At 41.6% G+C, this 18,118-nt stretch overlaps 1 protein-coding gene across 2 annotated transcripts in view; it reads left to right on the top strand.

Moving 5' to 3' along the window:
* The window catches only part of VWC2 (von Willebrand factor C domain containing 2), a 55,597-nt gene extending 38,059 nt beyond the window's left edge, over positions 1 to 17,538 (top strand). The window contains exons 4-5 of one of the 2 annotated variants that reach the window (XR_005955824.1): positions 16,565 to 16,933; positions 17,472 to 17,538. Coding sequence is in view for 1 of the 2 variants with exons in the window: in XM_041475925.1 (XP_041331859.1) it covers positions 16,565 to 16,716 (152 nt within the window). In the remaining variant the exon portion in view is untranslated. Of the gene's footprint in view, positions 1 to 16,564; positions 17,041 to 17,471 lie in introns of those variants that run through there. The other variant, XM_041475925.1, reaches the window with a different exon arrangement.
* Positions 17,539 to 18,118: the final 580 nt, after the last annotated feature.

Genomic DNA, 18,118 nt, shown 5'->3' with positions numbered 1-18,118 from the left:
GTGCTCTCTTCTCCTAAGTCTTATGCTTAAATGCCCTGTACAGTCTTCCTACAGTCCTCTCACACAGCTCACATACGGAATCTGAACACAGGGCAGGACTGTACCTTAAGGGGGAAAAATAAATGTGGTGAGGGTTGAAGCTTTTCTTAAAGTTTTTGTCTAAACACTAAGCAAATTAATAAGAAGCAAAGCCATAGGTGTTCTGTCTGTGATGGGAGTCAGATGTGGTCAGATATGGCCATGCAGGCTGGCCCCCTCCTTTAGACATTTTTCCTCACTTTTTAACAGCCTGGAAGTGGAATCTGTCTTTTAACCAGAAACCTGTGTTAGAAATGCACTTTTAAAAGCAATGTCATCTGCAGGAAGAACCCACAACAGATTAGTTACTGGGGAAAAATAAGTGACTGAGTGCAGCTTTTAGGAGTTCCACTTTGAACAGAAGTGAAAACTAATGAGGGAAAGTACCAAAAAGCAAAGTTTTTCTTCCTGTCTTCCATTATAGCTGCCATTTTATCCTATTTTAAGAGTTTTCCCCTTTCTGGTTTGCCAGCATCTGTAGTCAGTCATTACTTGACAACATAATTATTTTATTTTTATTATTAAGAATACATATGCCGTAATTAGCTGAAATAGCAGTCCTGTATAATTACAGGTATAGAGGTGTCTCATTTGATAAGACTTTGTGCCCAGAGGAGAAAAATTATCTAATGTGCTGAGAAGGCTTAAAATCTGAAATCTAAATTTATCAATCCAATTATTTAACCATGATAAGGGTATTTTGACTTAGTTTCAGTATCCTTTGACAGTTCTGGTGTTTGCAGCACTAGCCAAAGATGAAGATGTATTTAACCATGGTTTTTATTGCTGGCATTTTGAAGAGATGTTTGAAGGAGATCTGTTTGTGTGATTCCCTCATGGAATCTCATGTTTGCAACTGTATTATTTTGCCTTGCTGCTAGATGTTTTTACCTGGAGCAGTGTTCCTAATACAGCAGAAATCAGCTGACAATCATGCTTGAGGAAAGAGACTCCTTGATCTATTCTATTCCTTGTTGTAATGTGCCTGGAATTATACATATTCTGTATGAAAGTTTCCATTCCCAAGTGTTTTAGTCTATTTTGAAGCATTTACATGTTCTTATTCACAGTATTGTGGTCAAGATTTCCCTTAAAAACTGTTGTGGAATTTTGGTTTTGGTCTTTGGTTTGGAGGGGTTTTTTTGTGATTTACCTCCTGTTCTGATCAATTTTCTCTCCTGTCTTGAAAACCCATCCACAGTTTTTGTTCCACAAAGATTCCTTACAGAATTGATTTTTTATGCATGTTAATACATGGATTTCAATTGCACATGCGTAAATTACATATAGACTTGGAATAAAGAAGCAGAAAATAAATTACTAATCCAGTAATGGTTGTAGACTTTACAAGTACATATCGTGCTATTAATGGTTATGGGATCAAGTGCAAAGGGAGTAATTGCAAATTAAACCCTAGAGCAAGACAGGAATGAGCGTTGCCTTGCAAAAGGGAGAGAATTGGAAGATCTGCTGGTTTCTTCCACTTGGGCTGATATCCCCCCTTTGCTGGAACATCAGTTCTTCTGCAGGAAGTATCTCCTTTCCACATCTCTGAATCTCATGTTTTACAGCATTCCCATCTGCTTTGTAATTAAGAGCTTCTCATTTTAATTTAGTTTTGTTTCCTAGGGAGGTTCTTGAAAATAACAACTTCTACTCAACACAAACTTCTCAAGTCTCCTTTACACTTATGATGTGTATGCAGCAGGTGAGCAGTGATCATTTTTATCACCAGAGAGTAGAAGAATATCCCCAAGACAGATTGAGTAGCCATCACTGTAATCATACACCAAGTATTTAATTGTTGGTTGTAGGACATTCTGGAGTAATAGAAAAGTAAAATTTTTTTCATTAGAAAAGTAAAATTTCATTTTTAGTTTTAACACTTTTGTATTATTTTATAACTCTTTTTCTAGTGCACTAATCTGAGTTTTAGAAAAATCAGTTCAGAATGCCTTGGGAATCATTTACAGTTTCATAATGCTTTGGTTTTGCCTAGGAAAAAACAAACATAGCTTTCAGATAAAAATAAAAGCACCAGCTGTTTTCCTCCAGAACTTTTATTTCCATAATAATTGCCTTTGGAGGTAGTTTTACAAGAAGAAGCATATAATATGTGGAAATATTTAAGAATAGGTTTACAATAATTCTATTACTGTAAATACAAAGACTGGTTTTCATGCCTCAGTAACTGCTCCAGAGGTCTTACATGTTAGGGAAAAAAAAGGGAAAGAAAGTTCTAGGAAGCAGCCCAGCTTCCCAGTGCCAACTTGGCCATCTTGGGGGCCATTTCTGGGTAATCCAGTTTTATTTTTCTCAGAGTTTTCTGGGCTATTAATTTAATGAAAGTCCTGATCCAATTTCTTACTTCTCCCTGAGCATCTTTGCAGGAGCTTGATGGCTACTTTTGTGAACAAGAACCCCAGTAATATTGGTAGTGCTTGCCTCCTCTTGTGTGCTTAGTGCCTTGACTTAGTGGTTGGGCATTTAAACAGTTCAGCCCCTCGCTGGGAATATCTTTTCTCTCCTTAGAAGAGCAGAAATCTTTGCAATCTGCATTATATTAATTTTGGCTTCTTAGATTGTGAGTTTTCATTGGCTAAAACCAGAGGGCTGTACATGAGCCCTGGTGTTTTTTGAAGGTGTCTGTATCCTTCTGTGTGCCTGGGATCAACTGTTGAATCTTCCTGGCCAAAACAGCCCACCCTGTGATATTAGTTTTGGTGGTTGAATATGCAGACTTGGTCCATTGATACCCCTTTAGAAGTTGCAATGGGAATGTTGAAGGTAACAGTGAGCTTATCATCCTCACACTGTGTTTCTTTCACTAGCCCCTGGCTCAGCTGGCATATGCCCAGGAAGCCAGAGATCTGTCTGCTCCAAGGGGGTTTTGCTCTCTGCTGGGCTCTGCCCAATTTCTCACACCTGTAGTGGAAAGAAAGAGCCTGCACTAACAACATCATGGGAGAAGAGCACTGCACTATCAAATGGTGCTCTTGGCTTTGCAGCACCTGGGAGAATAAATGCTGTTCAAGACTTTAAAAGTGAAGAACTTGGGCGATGTTATGTGGAAGTTTTTTTTTTTTTTTTTGGGTAGTGTGTGTCCTTTTATGTGTGCCCCTGTGAGTGACATAAAATTTCTGTGCTGCTGCACTTCTCTTGGATGAAAGGATTTGTATAACTCGCAGAGGCAATCCTTCCATTTAACAAGATGGTTCTCATATCTTTCCTGATTCATGTCTTTCACTTTAAACCATCTGTCCTTCCATCTCAGCAAAAAAGGTGATTCCTTAAAATAATTTTTCCAGTCACCCTGCCTGCTTTCTTCCTTTTTCCTTCCTGCTTGGAAACACACTGATTTGGTTTTTTCCAACACCAATGGCTTCCTGATGTCTTGCATTTGCAATGAATCACCCTTCCATCTTCTGGTTTCCCACTCTTCCTTCTCCAAAGCATCCCTGTTAGCTAGTTTTTGATTAATGAGTTGTGTGAGAGTGATGTAGATGGAAGTAAGAGGAAATTAACTTCAGGTAGTGATGGATTTTCATGTTGCAACTTAATATATTTAGATTTGCATAATACCTGGTTGTATTTCCTAAAAACCGGCATTAGACATGGTCCTAAGCGGAGTGTGTGAATTCTCCTCAGGAACGGTGTCTCAAATTTTCAGCTCTGACTTGCTGACAGTTTCTGATCACCAGAATAACTAATACTTGATGCACCCCTTCCTCTCCTGAGTATTTCTTTCATCCAAATGGTGTTGTTTTAGCATCTCACTCAGTATTCTGTGCAAGACCTTGACGAGATAAGGGAGTGATCCAAGGAGCCCATGTGAGAAATGGGGCTGAAATGTGAGGAGGATGCCTGTGTGCTGGTGCAGGGCTCAGCCTGCAGACCAGACTAGTGAGCAGCTGTGGCAGCACCTGTCTGCAGGATGTACAAGGACATGTCCCCAGAGGTGCCTCTTCCCTTCCCTCTGTATATGGAGTCCATGAGTGGCTGCCTTGGACCAGATCCCTCATTTCTAGTGGCAAAGCTGGGTGCCTGTGCCCAGAACTGTGTCTGGCCAGAAGCAGTGTGCCAGAACAGGGATTGATGCCAAACATTTCACAGACTGCATCCTGGCCAGCCATGGGAGCAGGGCTGCTCAGGGAACCCTGCTTGGGGTACCGGGGGCAGGAAGAGCGTGCTCTCACAGCGACATTTTCCTGTGATTTTAAATTCAGCTTCCTCCACGGGTACCAAATGCAGTCTTTCCAAAGCAAGCTGTGTCAGGGCTGTGTTTCATAACCACCAGGGGAAAATCATTTAAGGGGATAAAAAGCTGGAATTATTGACTGAGTAGCATGGAGGGCAAAGAATAACCACTCTTTTGCTCCTAAAAATACTGTGATTTTTCTCAGTTGTGGAGTATCCTAGGTGCATCTTAAAGCTAGCTGATAAGGAATTTTTTCCTTAGGAAAACTTAACAGCGCTGTTTTTTACAGGTATATTCACATAGCAATAGTATGACATTAAAACAATGAGCAATTACAACTGTACGTTTTGTAAATTTTTCACACCTATAGAATTACTATGTCAAGACTGTTACTAAACAGGTTCTTCATTTTCCTGTTCTGGTTTCCATGCATTACACCTGCTTTTCATAAGGACAGCTTTTTATTTCAGTCAGTGAAGCTAACAATGCGCAGCAAAGGACGTTGTTAGAATTCATTTTATTTTAAAATGATGCATTACATGCTGACAGTTGTAGTTCATTCTCTGGCACAGATCCCTGACACTTCTATTCCTGTAAGAAGGAGTACTATTTTTCTGGTTTTAGGAGGAAGATTATTGGAAGCATTCTAAATGAGAAAGGTAGAAGAGGGAAAGAAGGCAGTCAGTCTTCTGTATATATTTAATATCCTTTGTGGAACTGTTTGGATTTTTTTAATGTTTTAAATAACAGTTGTGCTGGTACTGGTCTTGGCTAGTTACTTACCTTTTTAACTCAAAGGAAATGGATAAAATAAGCACAAACTCACAGACACAGTCAAGAAAATGCCACAGGGCCAAAGTCTTCAAGTGCAAAGCTGAGCAGTTCAGATGTGACAGACCACTTATTTCTGTTACTGCAGAAACTTTATTGCCTTTAAGAGTCTTAACCTCTGTTTCCTTTTTCTGCAGCTGTCAGCTTTGCTCACAGCTTGTCTGTATGAGAGGGTTACACAGGTGTCTGAGATCCCAAACTGCAGCTCCTTCAGTGATGACACTTTTTTCTTGTTGGTGTGTATCACTTCAGCAGCAGATTACCTAGAGAGAGGCATGTTAGGGACATCTGTACACCTACAACCAGAACAAATCAACTCTAGTGAAGAGTGGCTAGAAATCTGTCTGTGTAGGCAAGGCCCTAAGATAATAACTAAAACAAAAAATAAAACCCCAAAGGAGCAGTAATGATTGCACAAAACAAAAAATAACAACAAAAAGTCAACCCAAGTCTTTATTAAATACCTAAACTTGCAAGGGGATTGTGTAATTGGGAGAGTTGTCACTGTCTGCTGTGACAGCCTATCAGGATTTGAATGATACTACATTTAAGATTTTTGTATAAGTCATTCTCAGTAAGAAAGGTAACCTCTGGTTTAACTGTATTCAGTGTAGTTATTCTAAAATGTGGTGGAAAAAAATAGCTGATGCTTGACTGATGATGTTTTGTTGGTTTGGTTGAATAATTCCTTGTAGTAGTAGGTAGCCACTGGCCATCCTCACGTATTGAATTCTCAATACCCAGGGATTAATAGTTACTGGAAAAATACACTGATTTAAATTCTGCTTCATTGCTAAAGCAGAATTATACTGTATTTTGGTACCACTTGAGCTTTTGATTTAGTTGAAATCTTTAGGGATTTTCCCAAAGTAATTCTCTAAATCTTATCCATCATTGGTATCCTGCATTTAGCCTGTGTTTCAGAACATATAAAATGGCTGTATGTGCATTTTTGCCTAAGTTACTGACCACTTCTCAGCAACCTAACTAGCCTAACTGATAGACACTACAGCACACCACTGCTGCAGTGGTTTTGGCTACATAAAATGTAATGTGCTTTTAGTTACAGTGTTTGCAGAAAATCTTTGAGGCCTGTATCATAGGCTTTTGGAAGAGCAGAATCCTTTTAAACTTGCATAACAGTTTTTAGGACAGCCTGTTGAGGATCTTTCAACAAAGGCATTTCACATGGCTTGCTTAATCTGAAGAGTAAGCTGATGTTTCCCAGTGCAAAGAAGATGTCTTAGTGCTGAGCAGATCTTTCACCAGGTCCTCAGTTATCCTGCCAAGCCCAGCAGGGTCACTGGGATGAATAAACAGCTTAAGAAAGTGAAGGATTAGCCCTGTTAACCTCAACAGAAGGGTTTTTAAACTCCTGTGCTACAAGTGCTGGGGCAGACATTTTACTGCACTGCAGCCCACAGTGCAGTGCCCCATCACTGCTGCCAGTCCTTGCAGTGCCTGGCAACGCTTCTACAGTTTCTGTAACAGAGGGGAAAATTAGCAATGATTCAATTTGTTTTCTTAGACATGAGCGCCCTCTCTGCGGTTCAGAAGTATTTTCCAAGTAGCCAGTGCTGCTCCCACACACTCCCTAGGCTCCGCTCCATTGCATGCATCTCTGCAGGATGCTGCACTGCAGCTCGTGTCCCAGACCAAACCACCCTCCTCTCTTCCAGGCTGGCTTTAGCCCCGGCTGGTTCACAGGCCAGTCTGGGTGGTGCAGGGGGAAGCAGAGAGAGCTAAGGGGGGTGCAGGCAGGCAGCTTTCTGCAGGTGTGACTGGGCCCTGCCGGCAGGGACAATGGTAAGCAGGGCAAGGAGCGCCAGCCCCCAAGAGTTCTTGTTTCTCCCACAGCATTCGCCTGGAGAAATGAGGTGCTCATGCCTTGGACTGGTTCACTGTTCACTTGGTAAAAAAACAACTGGATGACCAGACCCAGCGAGTGGTGGTGAATGGAGCTACATCCATCTGGCAGCTGGTCACTGCTGGTGATCCCAGGGCTCAGCACTGGGGCCACACCTTGAATCCTGCGTCCAGTTCTGGGTCCCTGACTACAAGGACATTGATGTGCTGGAGCATCAGAGAGGGGCAGTGGAGTTGATATAGGGAGTGCATGTCCCATGAAGACCAGCTGAAGGAGCTGGGGTTGTTTCACCTGGGGAAAAGGGGGCTAAGGGGAGACCTTATTGCTCCCTAAAACTACTTGGAAGGAGGTTGCAGCCAGGTGCCCGTCATGTCTCCCAAGTAACAGGTGACAGGATGAGAAGAAATGGCCTCAAGTTGTGTCAGGGGAGATTTAGACTGGATATTAAAAACAATTTCTTTATAGATATCTATAAATATCTATATATATAGATATATAGGTGGTCAGGCTGCCCAGGGAAGCAGTGGAGTCACCTGAAATGCCTGAAAGCATTAATAAGCATGTGGATGTGCCACTTGGGGACATGGCTTAGCGGTAGACATGGCAGTGCTTGGTTAACATATGGACCCAATGAGCTTAGAGATCTTTTCCAACATAAATGTTTCTGTGATTCTTTGTTATCTCAGGTATCTGACATGATTTTTCTCCATACATTCAAGCCTGATGTTTTTAATTTCCTAATCATCTGAGTTGTGACAGACCTGCAAGAAAGCTGCCTAAAATCGATACGGAGCTCGCTGGCTTCTAAGTGTTTATGTAATTTTCTGTGAGATACCCACAATGTTCAGCTCATGTCTAATTGGTGCTGTTCCTGGGTGGAATACAATGTCCTTTTACAAGTAATGAAATCATTTTAAGTAGCCTATTTGAGTCTTTCTGTATTTTCTCTGATAAAGGAAGTTATTTGATGCAGTATATTTTTATGGCAGTCAAGCCTCATGTTTAATTTGGCCCTTTTATGCTTCAAGTCTTTCTATTTGGCTCGTGTGGTATTGGATTGTGTGGTGTTCGATGCTCCTTTGCTTCTTTGTATTCAGTACACAAAAAGCTGAAATGCTGCTCACTGGATACACCTGAAAATCTAAGGAGACAGCAGCAGTGTCAGGTTGCAGACTGTTCCCTTCCTGCAAGCCGTTTCTATCTGTGCAAAACTGTGCAGCCCTTTATGGTAGTGGTACTACTGTCATTGTCAGTGGTGTTGGTAGTTTTTGGCATTGTCATTCCAGAGATGTTAACATCACCAACAAGTTCAAGGTGATGGAGAATCAGAGCTAGCAAGAAGCAGTGGTGAAAAGGATCAGTCCAGTGGCTGTAGTGGCCTTGTTTCACGTTCTGTGGCTCTTTTTGGACACTACTGCAATTTCTAGAGCTGGACCCAGAATAAAACGTTCATCAATAGTGCTGTCACGTGTGATAAATGAAAACGTAAAACAGCGGAACATGGTTGTAAACAGGGCTTGCAAGTCTCATCAGCAGAACATTAAAACCCAACTCTTAAGTAGATTATAGCTGGTTTATCTTCTGGATGAAAGCCCATGCACCCACACAGGCACACGTGAACACAGCAAGTGCCAGAGCTTTGATACCCACTTTGTCACATCAGTGCCACTGACTACATGGTCACCCTGTTTAGTTACAGAAGAACTTCCTTGGGCTCTCTTCTATCTGTCCACTCACAGCAGACACTTCTATGCACATCCTTCTAAATTAGTTGGCAAAATGTTATTTTAAATTGTTTCTTCCAATCTGTCATTTCCCTATGCATCTAACAAAATATGGCCCTAAGAGAAGGAGGGATTTTATTATTGTTAAAATCACCAAAACTCTGTCTAGCATGAAAAAAATTATGCTTTCATGGAGGGTAGCATATTACACCCACTGCTTTTTTGTTACTTTCCATAGCAGGTAAGAAATATCACAAAATGGATATACTTTTATTTTGCTTTTCCTTGTCATACATACATATATATACACATTTACAGGAATAAATGCTGTTAGGATATCTGCCATGGTTCTCTGGTTGGCAGTATCTTAAAGCATCGATAAACTATGGAAATAGTACATGATTTTTCAGGGTCTCAAATTGCTTTTAAAATTGGATTTACCTGAATCCTTCTTCTGTTGAAAACTCTCTTTTGGGCTTGGTTCAGCTGTGTCCAGAGGTACTGAGGCAAGTAAAAGATTTTGATGGATTGGGAGAAGTTAGAATCATGACAGTAGCAGGGGTGATGAACTTATTTTTGTGAGAGAATGAGAGTCTGCTGTAATCCTGGTCACAGACTCCTTTTGCCAGCTGCATTTTGTGCTTTATCTTCTGAGCTGACATTTCACAGGAGACAGATGTATTGTATATACACACACATCCACGTGAGAGGGAAACAAAATCAAGTCAGGGAGATACAGACCCCGTAGAAGAGATTAGAGATTGGAAGGACACAAAGTAGGTACCAATACCATCTCTGGAGAAAGAGATTAAATTTGAGAGGGACGAGGGAGATAACACCCGTGTCTCAGAAATCTTTCTGTTGCGGAGCTACGTGGCACAGCAGCCTTCTTTTCATGTCTCACCATGCCACATTAGCACGTTTCAAAACCCATCTCAAATAGCTAAGCAGGTGAGAAGGGACTTTGTGCTCCTGTGCACTGGGAGGTCTGTGGTTTAGTCCTCAGTTGTTCTAGCTCCTCAGTGTAACTTCCAAAATGCCCTTGGCTTTGTATTGTGGCAATCACAGGTCATCTGTAGCAATAGACAGCTTGAAATTCAGGCAGGTGGTTGTCTACATTTTCCAGCTCAGTGTTTCATTACTCTCCCTGGTATCTGCAATGGAGAAAGTCTCGAAACATCAGAAAGAGGGAAGATCTGAGAGATGAGAGGGAAGGCTTTGCTTTCTCCAGCATGTTCCTAAAACTACTGAGCAACAAAACCACTTCTGCTGCAGATGAAAGACTGTCAAGTAGCATTTCTGGACAGTGAAACTTTTATGTAACACAGGCAGCAGCAGATTTTACTTGAGTGCAATGATACGTTCGTTTCTGTAAGATTTCTATCTGATGTAAAATTCATAAGTGTAATGAAAATATCAGCTCAACTTTTTCATCAGTGGTCACAACAGAAAAGCAAATGTCAGGAAGTAGGAGGAAAATAGGAAACAAACCAGTGAATATCACTGTGCTGCTGTACAGGTCCATGGTGTTTTTGTACAATTTGTGTGTTGTACACAGGTCTGATCCTCACAGTCCCAAAAAGAGGTAGCAGAACTGGGGGAAGTCTGGGGAGGTCAGCAGGGACAGTGATAGTGCAGAGCTGGCCTCTTCAGCCTGCAGGTGAGGTAATGGGATGGAAGGGAAGTATGATACAGGTCATGGCAGCATGACAAAAGTGGGGATGGTTGTTACCACCTCTTCCACTATGAGGATTTTGAAATACCAAGTTGAAGTAGTGGGTGGACAACAAAAGAAAATGGTTCTACCCTGTACACAATAGCTGTGGACCTCCTTGCAGGATGTTGGAGAGGTTAATCATAAAGTAACCTTTTAACTCCATCCATTTATTCCACTAACTCAGCAAGGAGGAGCCATTGACCAAATATCTGATGCAGACAGTGCTGGAAGCTGGACATGTGTGCTTGCTCTGTCCCTGTATACTTCCCCATGCATCTCCTTCTGCCTCCTGCTGGTGCCGGTGGACCTGTGATCTCACCCAGCACTACTCGTTCTTGCATATTGTCATGGTTCTCAATGCTTCCAGGGCAAAGTGCAGGACCTCTTTTTCCACACTGTAACCGTTGGAACTGTCTCTGTGAAAAATGAAAAAAAGAGTAAATAAAAGCAAGGGAGTAAGCTAAACACTGAGGTTATGTAATTTACAAAGTGCTCTAATACCACATGAATGATGCCAGAATGAATGATGCCAGTGATGAATGCCAGAAAACTGTCAGGGTAGGTGGGACTGCTGTCAGGTGCCTTGGAAGTGGCCTGTTTGACTGCTGCAAGGAGCTATTAGAGAGGCAGCTGTGAGGAAGTTTAGTACAAACCAGAGCCCAAAGCAATCTTACATCAGTGTTGTATTACAGAGAGGTTGTCACTGTAGTTTTAATTGGCAAAAATCCGCTGTGACTTATTCTCCAGGCAAGTACATTAACTTGCAGTTGAACAGATTTCTTTGTCCATGATTTGGTTTAACACATGATGAAAACAGTTGATTAAATCATGATTTACCAAATTGCTGTATCTCATATTTTGTAACTGATTGGAACATGTGCCCATACAAAAGCAAGGACAGGAGGAAGAGGAAACAGGAACAGCTCTGTGACATACAGCTGTGGTTTTGTGGAAGGAGGGGAGGAGTAGTTTCAGAGAGGCACTTCTGAGGTTGTCAAGGTTACAGGTACTTCTGTAGGTGAGTGGCTTGGGCATTCTCTGCTGAGAACTGGCATCAGCTGTTTCCGTCTGAGATAAAAAAATTGCATTTTAATTACACTGCTGCCTTTGTCAACACTGAAGTGTAGCATATAAGTCATTGGAAACTTTCCACAGGACCAGTGATATTATTTAAAAAAAAAAATTTACAATAACATTTACCCCAATAATATTTTGAAACTTCATTAGTTTTCAAGTGTTTCTGAGATGAGGATCTCTTTATAATCGCCCATGAATTTACCACCCAGATCTGCCATCTTAGTTCTTTAGATCCCAGTAAAAATGTTACTTTTGGAAGCTAGGATTCACTGTTTCGGATACAGAGAAGCCAAGAGCTGCATGCCAGTCTGGTGCTCAGTGAGAGAGCTGAGCATTTGCACTGAACTTGCTGCTTTGAGACATGGCTGCAATGGCAGCAACTGTGCCTTAGCCCTGGGAAAGAAATCTGTGCTGATACCAGCGTGGTACGGCTCGAGTGGAGTCTGACAGCACCAGTTGTATACTTTAGGAAAACAAACAACGTCGTGGTAGATTTCAAGCTGCGCTCGGAATTGATACAATATGTCATAATGAATTTTCTGCCAGATTTAAAAGTGATGCAGCAAGATCTTCATCTGCCGTGAAGAAGTGCAGCATCACTGACTGCCTTAGTGCTATCTGTGTAAGTGTACACAGTTGGGGATGGGGCCAGGAGGTTTATACTGCAGAGCAAACAAGCCAGCACTGCACTGAGCAAGTACCAGGTGCTGAAGTTACGCAGAGTAGTAGTGTACCCAAAAAGGAGCTCAGAAAGCAGGCAACCTCCTTTGTGAACCAAGGAGAACAAATTCACTGCTCCTGAAGCAGCAGAATCTAGTGAGAAAGCCCACCACTGCAGTGGGGTTGGAACAGCCCCAGTTATCTTGGAAATGCTTTTCATGTGCTAAGTCAGGTAATTTTGCAAACTTAAAATCTCAAAAATGGCTTACCTTTTGAAAATCCTGCTAGATGAATATTAACTGCCCAGTTTTAAGTAAAGCACTACTTTCAGCTAGTGCCTTGCCATTGGGGCAGCTTGTCCTCTCTGAATGTGGAGGACCTGCCTTTTCAAAGGGAGACTGAGGAAAAGGCACTCTTACACTTTTAAAACCAACCTCTGTGTGCCTGCTGTGCCTCCAGGCCTTCCCAGTGTCTATTCAAAATCTTCAGTTCCTCAGTTTCCCTACTGTCCTTTTAGACAGGCAGAGAATCCTTAGTGGCTTCTTCATCGTTGTCCCTTTAACTGGACTTGATGATCCTTGTGGGTCTCTTCCAGCTTGGAATATTCTGTGCTTGTGTGACAGGCAGGGGCAGGGAAAGGCTGCTGGAGGCACAGGAGCAGCCAGAGCAGCCCTTCACCAAGGATCCCACCAGTGCTGTCCCATGTCTACCCCACCAGTGCAGGCTGGTCTCGTCAGTCCAGCCATGTAAGTCTGTGTTCTGTGTCTGCTCCTCAGAGGAAGAGGAAAGGGACAAGCATTCCCGCTTGGTGGGAAGGGCACCTCAGGACACCAAGAGCCAGGACAAGCTCATACAGCTTCAAAATTGAATGAGGGTTGGGGTGAACCTCAGAGTTATTTTCCCTAGAAGTCTGAGATTTTGGAGAAATAATAAAAGAAGAGTTGTGGAATTATTTTGCCTTGTTTGGACACTATATTGCACTGACATTTATGGGTATGATGTTGCAGTAATCCATTCAATTCAGCCTGTTCATTCATGACCTTTTCTGTAACATTACCCACAATGTTGTGTGCAGTACTGCAGAGAAAAAGGTGAGGGCAAGGATGCCAGCTGACTGCTGTCAGCTTAAGTACAATATAAGATTTGCACTTAAAGTAATGATGGGTGCAAATGCAGAATCAGAAAATGAGCAATTTTCTAAGGAAAAGTTCCATGGTACTGAAACAATGTTTGTTGCTGCCATTTATTTTTTTCAGGTTCCTTTTTCAGGTAGATGATTATTATTCTTCTGTAGATTTACCAAAGCAATTACTTACCCCCATATAAAATAGTTTAACAGTTAAGGTCTTACTTGTTGAATCTTTACATTAAGTAACTTTCTAGTGTAAAAGGGACTCATCACACATGACATTAAAGTGTTGCTAATTGTGACTGGAGGCATTTAAATTCTGAATCCAAGTGAATTATATTAGGTATGTTGCACCGTTTTTACTTCATTCCCCAGTTGGTTTTATAACCAAGTATAACCAATAACATTTGCTTTTCCAGAATAAAATAAATCCTGTACAGGGGATTGACATCACTTTTTTCCCATGGTGCCTTTTAAGTAGTGTTTAAATTTCAAGTAGTCTTGTAGGTTTCGTACAAATTCTCCATGGAAAGTAGATTCTGCTTTCGATATTTTAACTCTTTATATCATATGGCTTTGCAAATCATGGGGTGTCACATCCAGCATGCAAAACATTCAGGTATCTTTACATAATGTGCAGGTGAACTCATTTTGGGATGAAACTTTATTAATTGCATGAAGAATACTGTATTTTAGAGAAACAGAATTGTACAGATGAGCATTCAAATATGTTCCACCAAGGACATCATGATTAACTCTGCTTTACCTTGGTTGAAACCCAGGGCACCTCCCAGTGTGCAGTGGGGACCCAGGAGCATTGATTGCTTCCACCCCAAAAGTCCTCCTTGCAGTGTTTCCAGCTCAGTAATACTTTGCATGTACAGATGGGACTGAAAACACAGAAGTGTCACAGTAACATTAGGATAGTAAAGCAGGTGATTTTAAATGAGATGTGCTGTATTTTGCTGCAGTTTCTGCATCCATATGGGCAGGAAGTCACCCAAAATTGTGGAAGAAGCCACATGTTGGAGATAATTGTCAACAGTCAGTTCCAAAACTAGGATAGGCTGCCCAGGGAGGTGGTGGAATCACTATCCATGGAAGTGTTCAAAAGATATGTGGATGTGGCACCTGGGGATGTGGTTTAGTGTGGAACACAGTGGTGCTGGGTTAACAGCTGGACTCTAACCTTAGAGGTCTTTTCCAGCCCTAATGATTCTACAGTCTGTGAGTCTGTGAAACCAAAGTATGGGCTTAAATATTAAGAGCATTAAGAAGGAGTACAACTTGGGGAAGCAAATTTCTGCAGGTCTTGCAGGTCTCATCTAGAGGTGACTGTCCCGTGAGGAAAGGCTTTCTTTGTGGCCAATTTGGCATCTAGTGCTCAGGTTGCTGTGTGCACACAAAGACATAACTTGTTTTAATGAGGTAACTGTTAAAACTGACTTGTGAACTATTTGGTTTGTGCTTTAAAATGCACAGCCCAGGAGGTGGGCTTCATTTCTGTAGAAGAAGAAAGAGCCATGCTCTTTGGTGCAGATCTTGGAGTAAACCCTCAGCAAGGGAAGACTGAGCCCATCTGGGACATATTTATTTGTATGACAAACAGGCTGGCAGTCAACAAGTGTTTTGTGCATCCATAGTCTTTAAGAATTTCAGCAGTATCAAATCAGTGTATCCTGGCCCCTCCTACAAATCCTGCCCTGATGACAGTGGTGCCAAGGTGCTGTGAGGTGGCCAGGCTGTGCCTGAGCTGCTGCTCTGTGTGCTCATTGAATGGAAGGGCTGGGTTCCACTGGGGGCATGACAGTGGATAGATGCATTGTTGGAGGGCTTAATGCTGCTCTGCAAGTGCATGTGGATTTTCAAGGCAGAAATAGATTTATTTTTTGGCATGTAAAAATATGTCTAAAGAAATATAGATAATCCAGCCCTCACAGCCTTCAGATTTTTTAAAGAACCAGACTGGTCTTCTGAAGGTTGTGCTGGTGGGTTTTTCTCCTGCCTCATCCTTGGAAATGAAGTTATTTCAGTGTACAATGAAAAGAAGTGTTTGAAGACTTACTGACTTAACATAAAATGGAATATTTCATTTTATACATGAAAAGTATCCTCATTCAGAAGAAGCTGAAGCTATTCCACTCTGCTGGAAATAGACTATTTTCTCATGAAAGGGAAGATAAACTAATGTGATACTATGATTACTACAGAAACTAAAATGCTTGCTTCCAGTAGGAAAAAAGTAATAAAATGTATAAGCAGCTGTCTAGCTAGCTAACAGTAGCACTGTTGAATTACCAACAGCTGGCATTTCCTCTAGCTTCAGTCTGTGTTCTTCTGCACCATCAGGGCGTGCCCAGGTCTCTGTCACAGCTGCACGTTGCACAGAAGGGTTTTATTGCACCTTACTGCACAGGGAGCAGTGTGGAAACACAGGGCACCGGGAATATTTCTGTCTGCTCTGGGGTGCCCTGACCCCCAGGGGAGCACTGACTTTGACCCTCATTCATGGAGAAAGTTTCCCAGACTTCAAGGTAGACTAGAATCCACAAAAGTGTGAAATAGAGAGTAGTGTAGGTGTGTCACTTAGGTGAGAAATTTAGGTTTTGGGATTTTTAGTGTGTGGTGGATGGAAGCAACATGGAGGACACAAAGTGTCATCCTAAGTTTCTTCTTCATGCTTCTTCTTCCTCCTTCTTCATAGGTTTGGGTAGCATTCTGTAATTGGGCAGAAAAGTCCACATGGCAGACTTTTAGGGACCAGTTATTGGGTTAAAAGGAAAAATAATCTAGGTGTCAGTTCTTAATTAGATAGTTTAGTCTTAAAAGACCTTGTAATAAGAGATTGTTAGCCATTTTTGTGGTGCTTTTCCAGTGCTCTGAGCCTATTGTAGGCAGCATGCAAAACTTTAGATAAGATAATAATAAACAAGAACCTGAAGACCGAAAAAATCCAATGCGTCTCTCTTTCCTAACACAAAAGGAAGGTCTCCAAGAAGGTCTCACCCAACAGGGGAGTCCCCGGGGGGACCCAGCCTGAGGCCCAGAAATCAGGAAATAGATAGAGCAGGGACAGTCCATACCAGAAACATCCAGCCACTTTGGTAGGCAGGCTCCTTACGTTCTTTGCTGCTTTAATGCCAGTGCACAATGCCCATGTTTGCGTATTGTGCCCAGCGTTACTCACTTTGTAGCAGGTTTTCTGTGCCCAGGACTAGGACCGTGCTAGGCTGGATTGCAGTGTGCTGTCGGTGTCACATAATGAACTCTCTCCTTCTTTCAGGCCCAAACTGCTTTGCAGAAACCCTTGTCATTCCAGCAGGCCGGGAGGTGAAAACTGATGAATGCACTATATGTCACTGTACTTACGAAGAAGGCACTTGGAGGATTGAACGGCAAGCGATGTGCACTAGACACGAATGCAAGCAAATATAGGAAATCTACAAATCTACAGACTTTTCGTGGTTTTTATAAAATATCCCACAGCAGTGATGATCCAGGGAAGTCTGAATGAGAAGATTGTGGCGAGGCGCAAGGAATAAAGTACTGATATTTTGTTTTTCAAAGTAACATAATACTGCAAGGCAAAGAAGTGCATATATTTAAAACATTTGGACATAAGAATACCTGTCTTAAATGTGTTATTTTCACAGTGAGTACACTTAAATACACTATAAAATATTCTATGTATTTCTATAATACCATTATAGAGCTTAAAAATAAATGTTTTATATAGACAATACAGATTGAAGTACTGTAGCATTGCCTCTCCTCTTGTGTACATGCGCCATGGCTAAAACTATACATTTCTGTTCCAGTTTCACTATATGATGATTTTCTTGTGTGTTTTTTGGTTTTGTTTTGGGTTTGGGTTTTTTTGCTGTTGCTTATTTTGAGTTTATTGGGGCAGACAGGAGATAGCACATGACAAAACTTTGGCATTCTCAGTTTTGGAAAAAAAAGGAGAAGAATAGACTTTCAGAGCACATGTGTTCATTTAAGAACATAAATAGGCTGTAATGTAGAGGTGAGTCATATCATATCCATATCTATATCTTAGTTTTACTTGTTCTCCTGTCTCCTGATCCACTGCCAAGATAACTTGGAGCAGTGGGTAATGTGAAACTGGTCTCTCATAGCTGCTGCTAAAAAATTATTCAGATTAATTCAATTCTTAATATTCATTTCAGACATAAAATTTATCAGCAGGACAGATGTCGCTGTGACATAATACAGCATCACCAGTCTGGTGGAAGTGATGGTAAGTAACCACAGAGCAGCACTGATGTGATGCATAATGGATATGGAGAAATGCAATTTGGAAGGGCTACAGCAGTCAGACATGCCTTCACTGGTGTGGCTCCACATTGCTAGCTGTGGGCAGGAGAGCTGGTTAGTAGCTGCACCATTCCCTAGCCATGCTCTTGCCACCTTTTTGGAACCTGGTTCAACATTTTGTTTGGCAGAGAATCCATACACACTCTGTATTGAAGTGAAAGGTTTAAAACTCCGCCTTGGAATCCATCAGAGGATCTCTAGCACATAATCTGACCCTGACTGCATGGGAGGTGAATTACATCTCCCTGCTTCAGCCACCAACAGCCTTTGCTTAAATTCATTTCAGTTTTAGTTTAGTTTGTCACCAAATCCAACAATATGTCTGCTTTGGATACCTGTTAAGGCAGTAACTTAAGAAATATGGATTTACTTTTAAGCTTTTGCTGGAGGGAAGATTTGATGAATAAATGTCTGAAACCAGAAGATTATTGCTTAAATTCCCACTTACTCTTTGCTAATTTCTCCTATGGTGTAACCTGGTTAGCACCTTTGCATCCAT

This window comes from Pyrgilauda ruficollis, unplaced genomic scaffold (genome assembly GCF_017590135.1).
Source record: "Pyrgilauda ruficollis isolate IOZ18807 unplaced genomic scaffold, ASM1759013v1 scaffold37, whole genome shotgun sequence".
Classification (NCBI taxonomy): Eukaryota; Metazoa; Chordata; class Aves; order Passeriformes; family Passeridae; genus Pyrgilauda; species Pyrgilauda ruficollis.
Note: the sequence above shows the minus strand (reverse complement) of the source record. Positions and strands in the feature narration are given on the sequence as shown.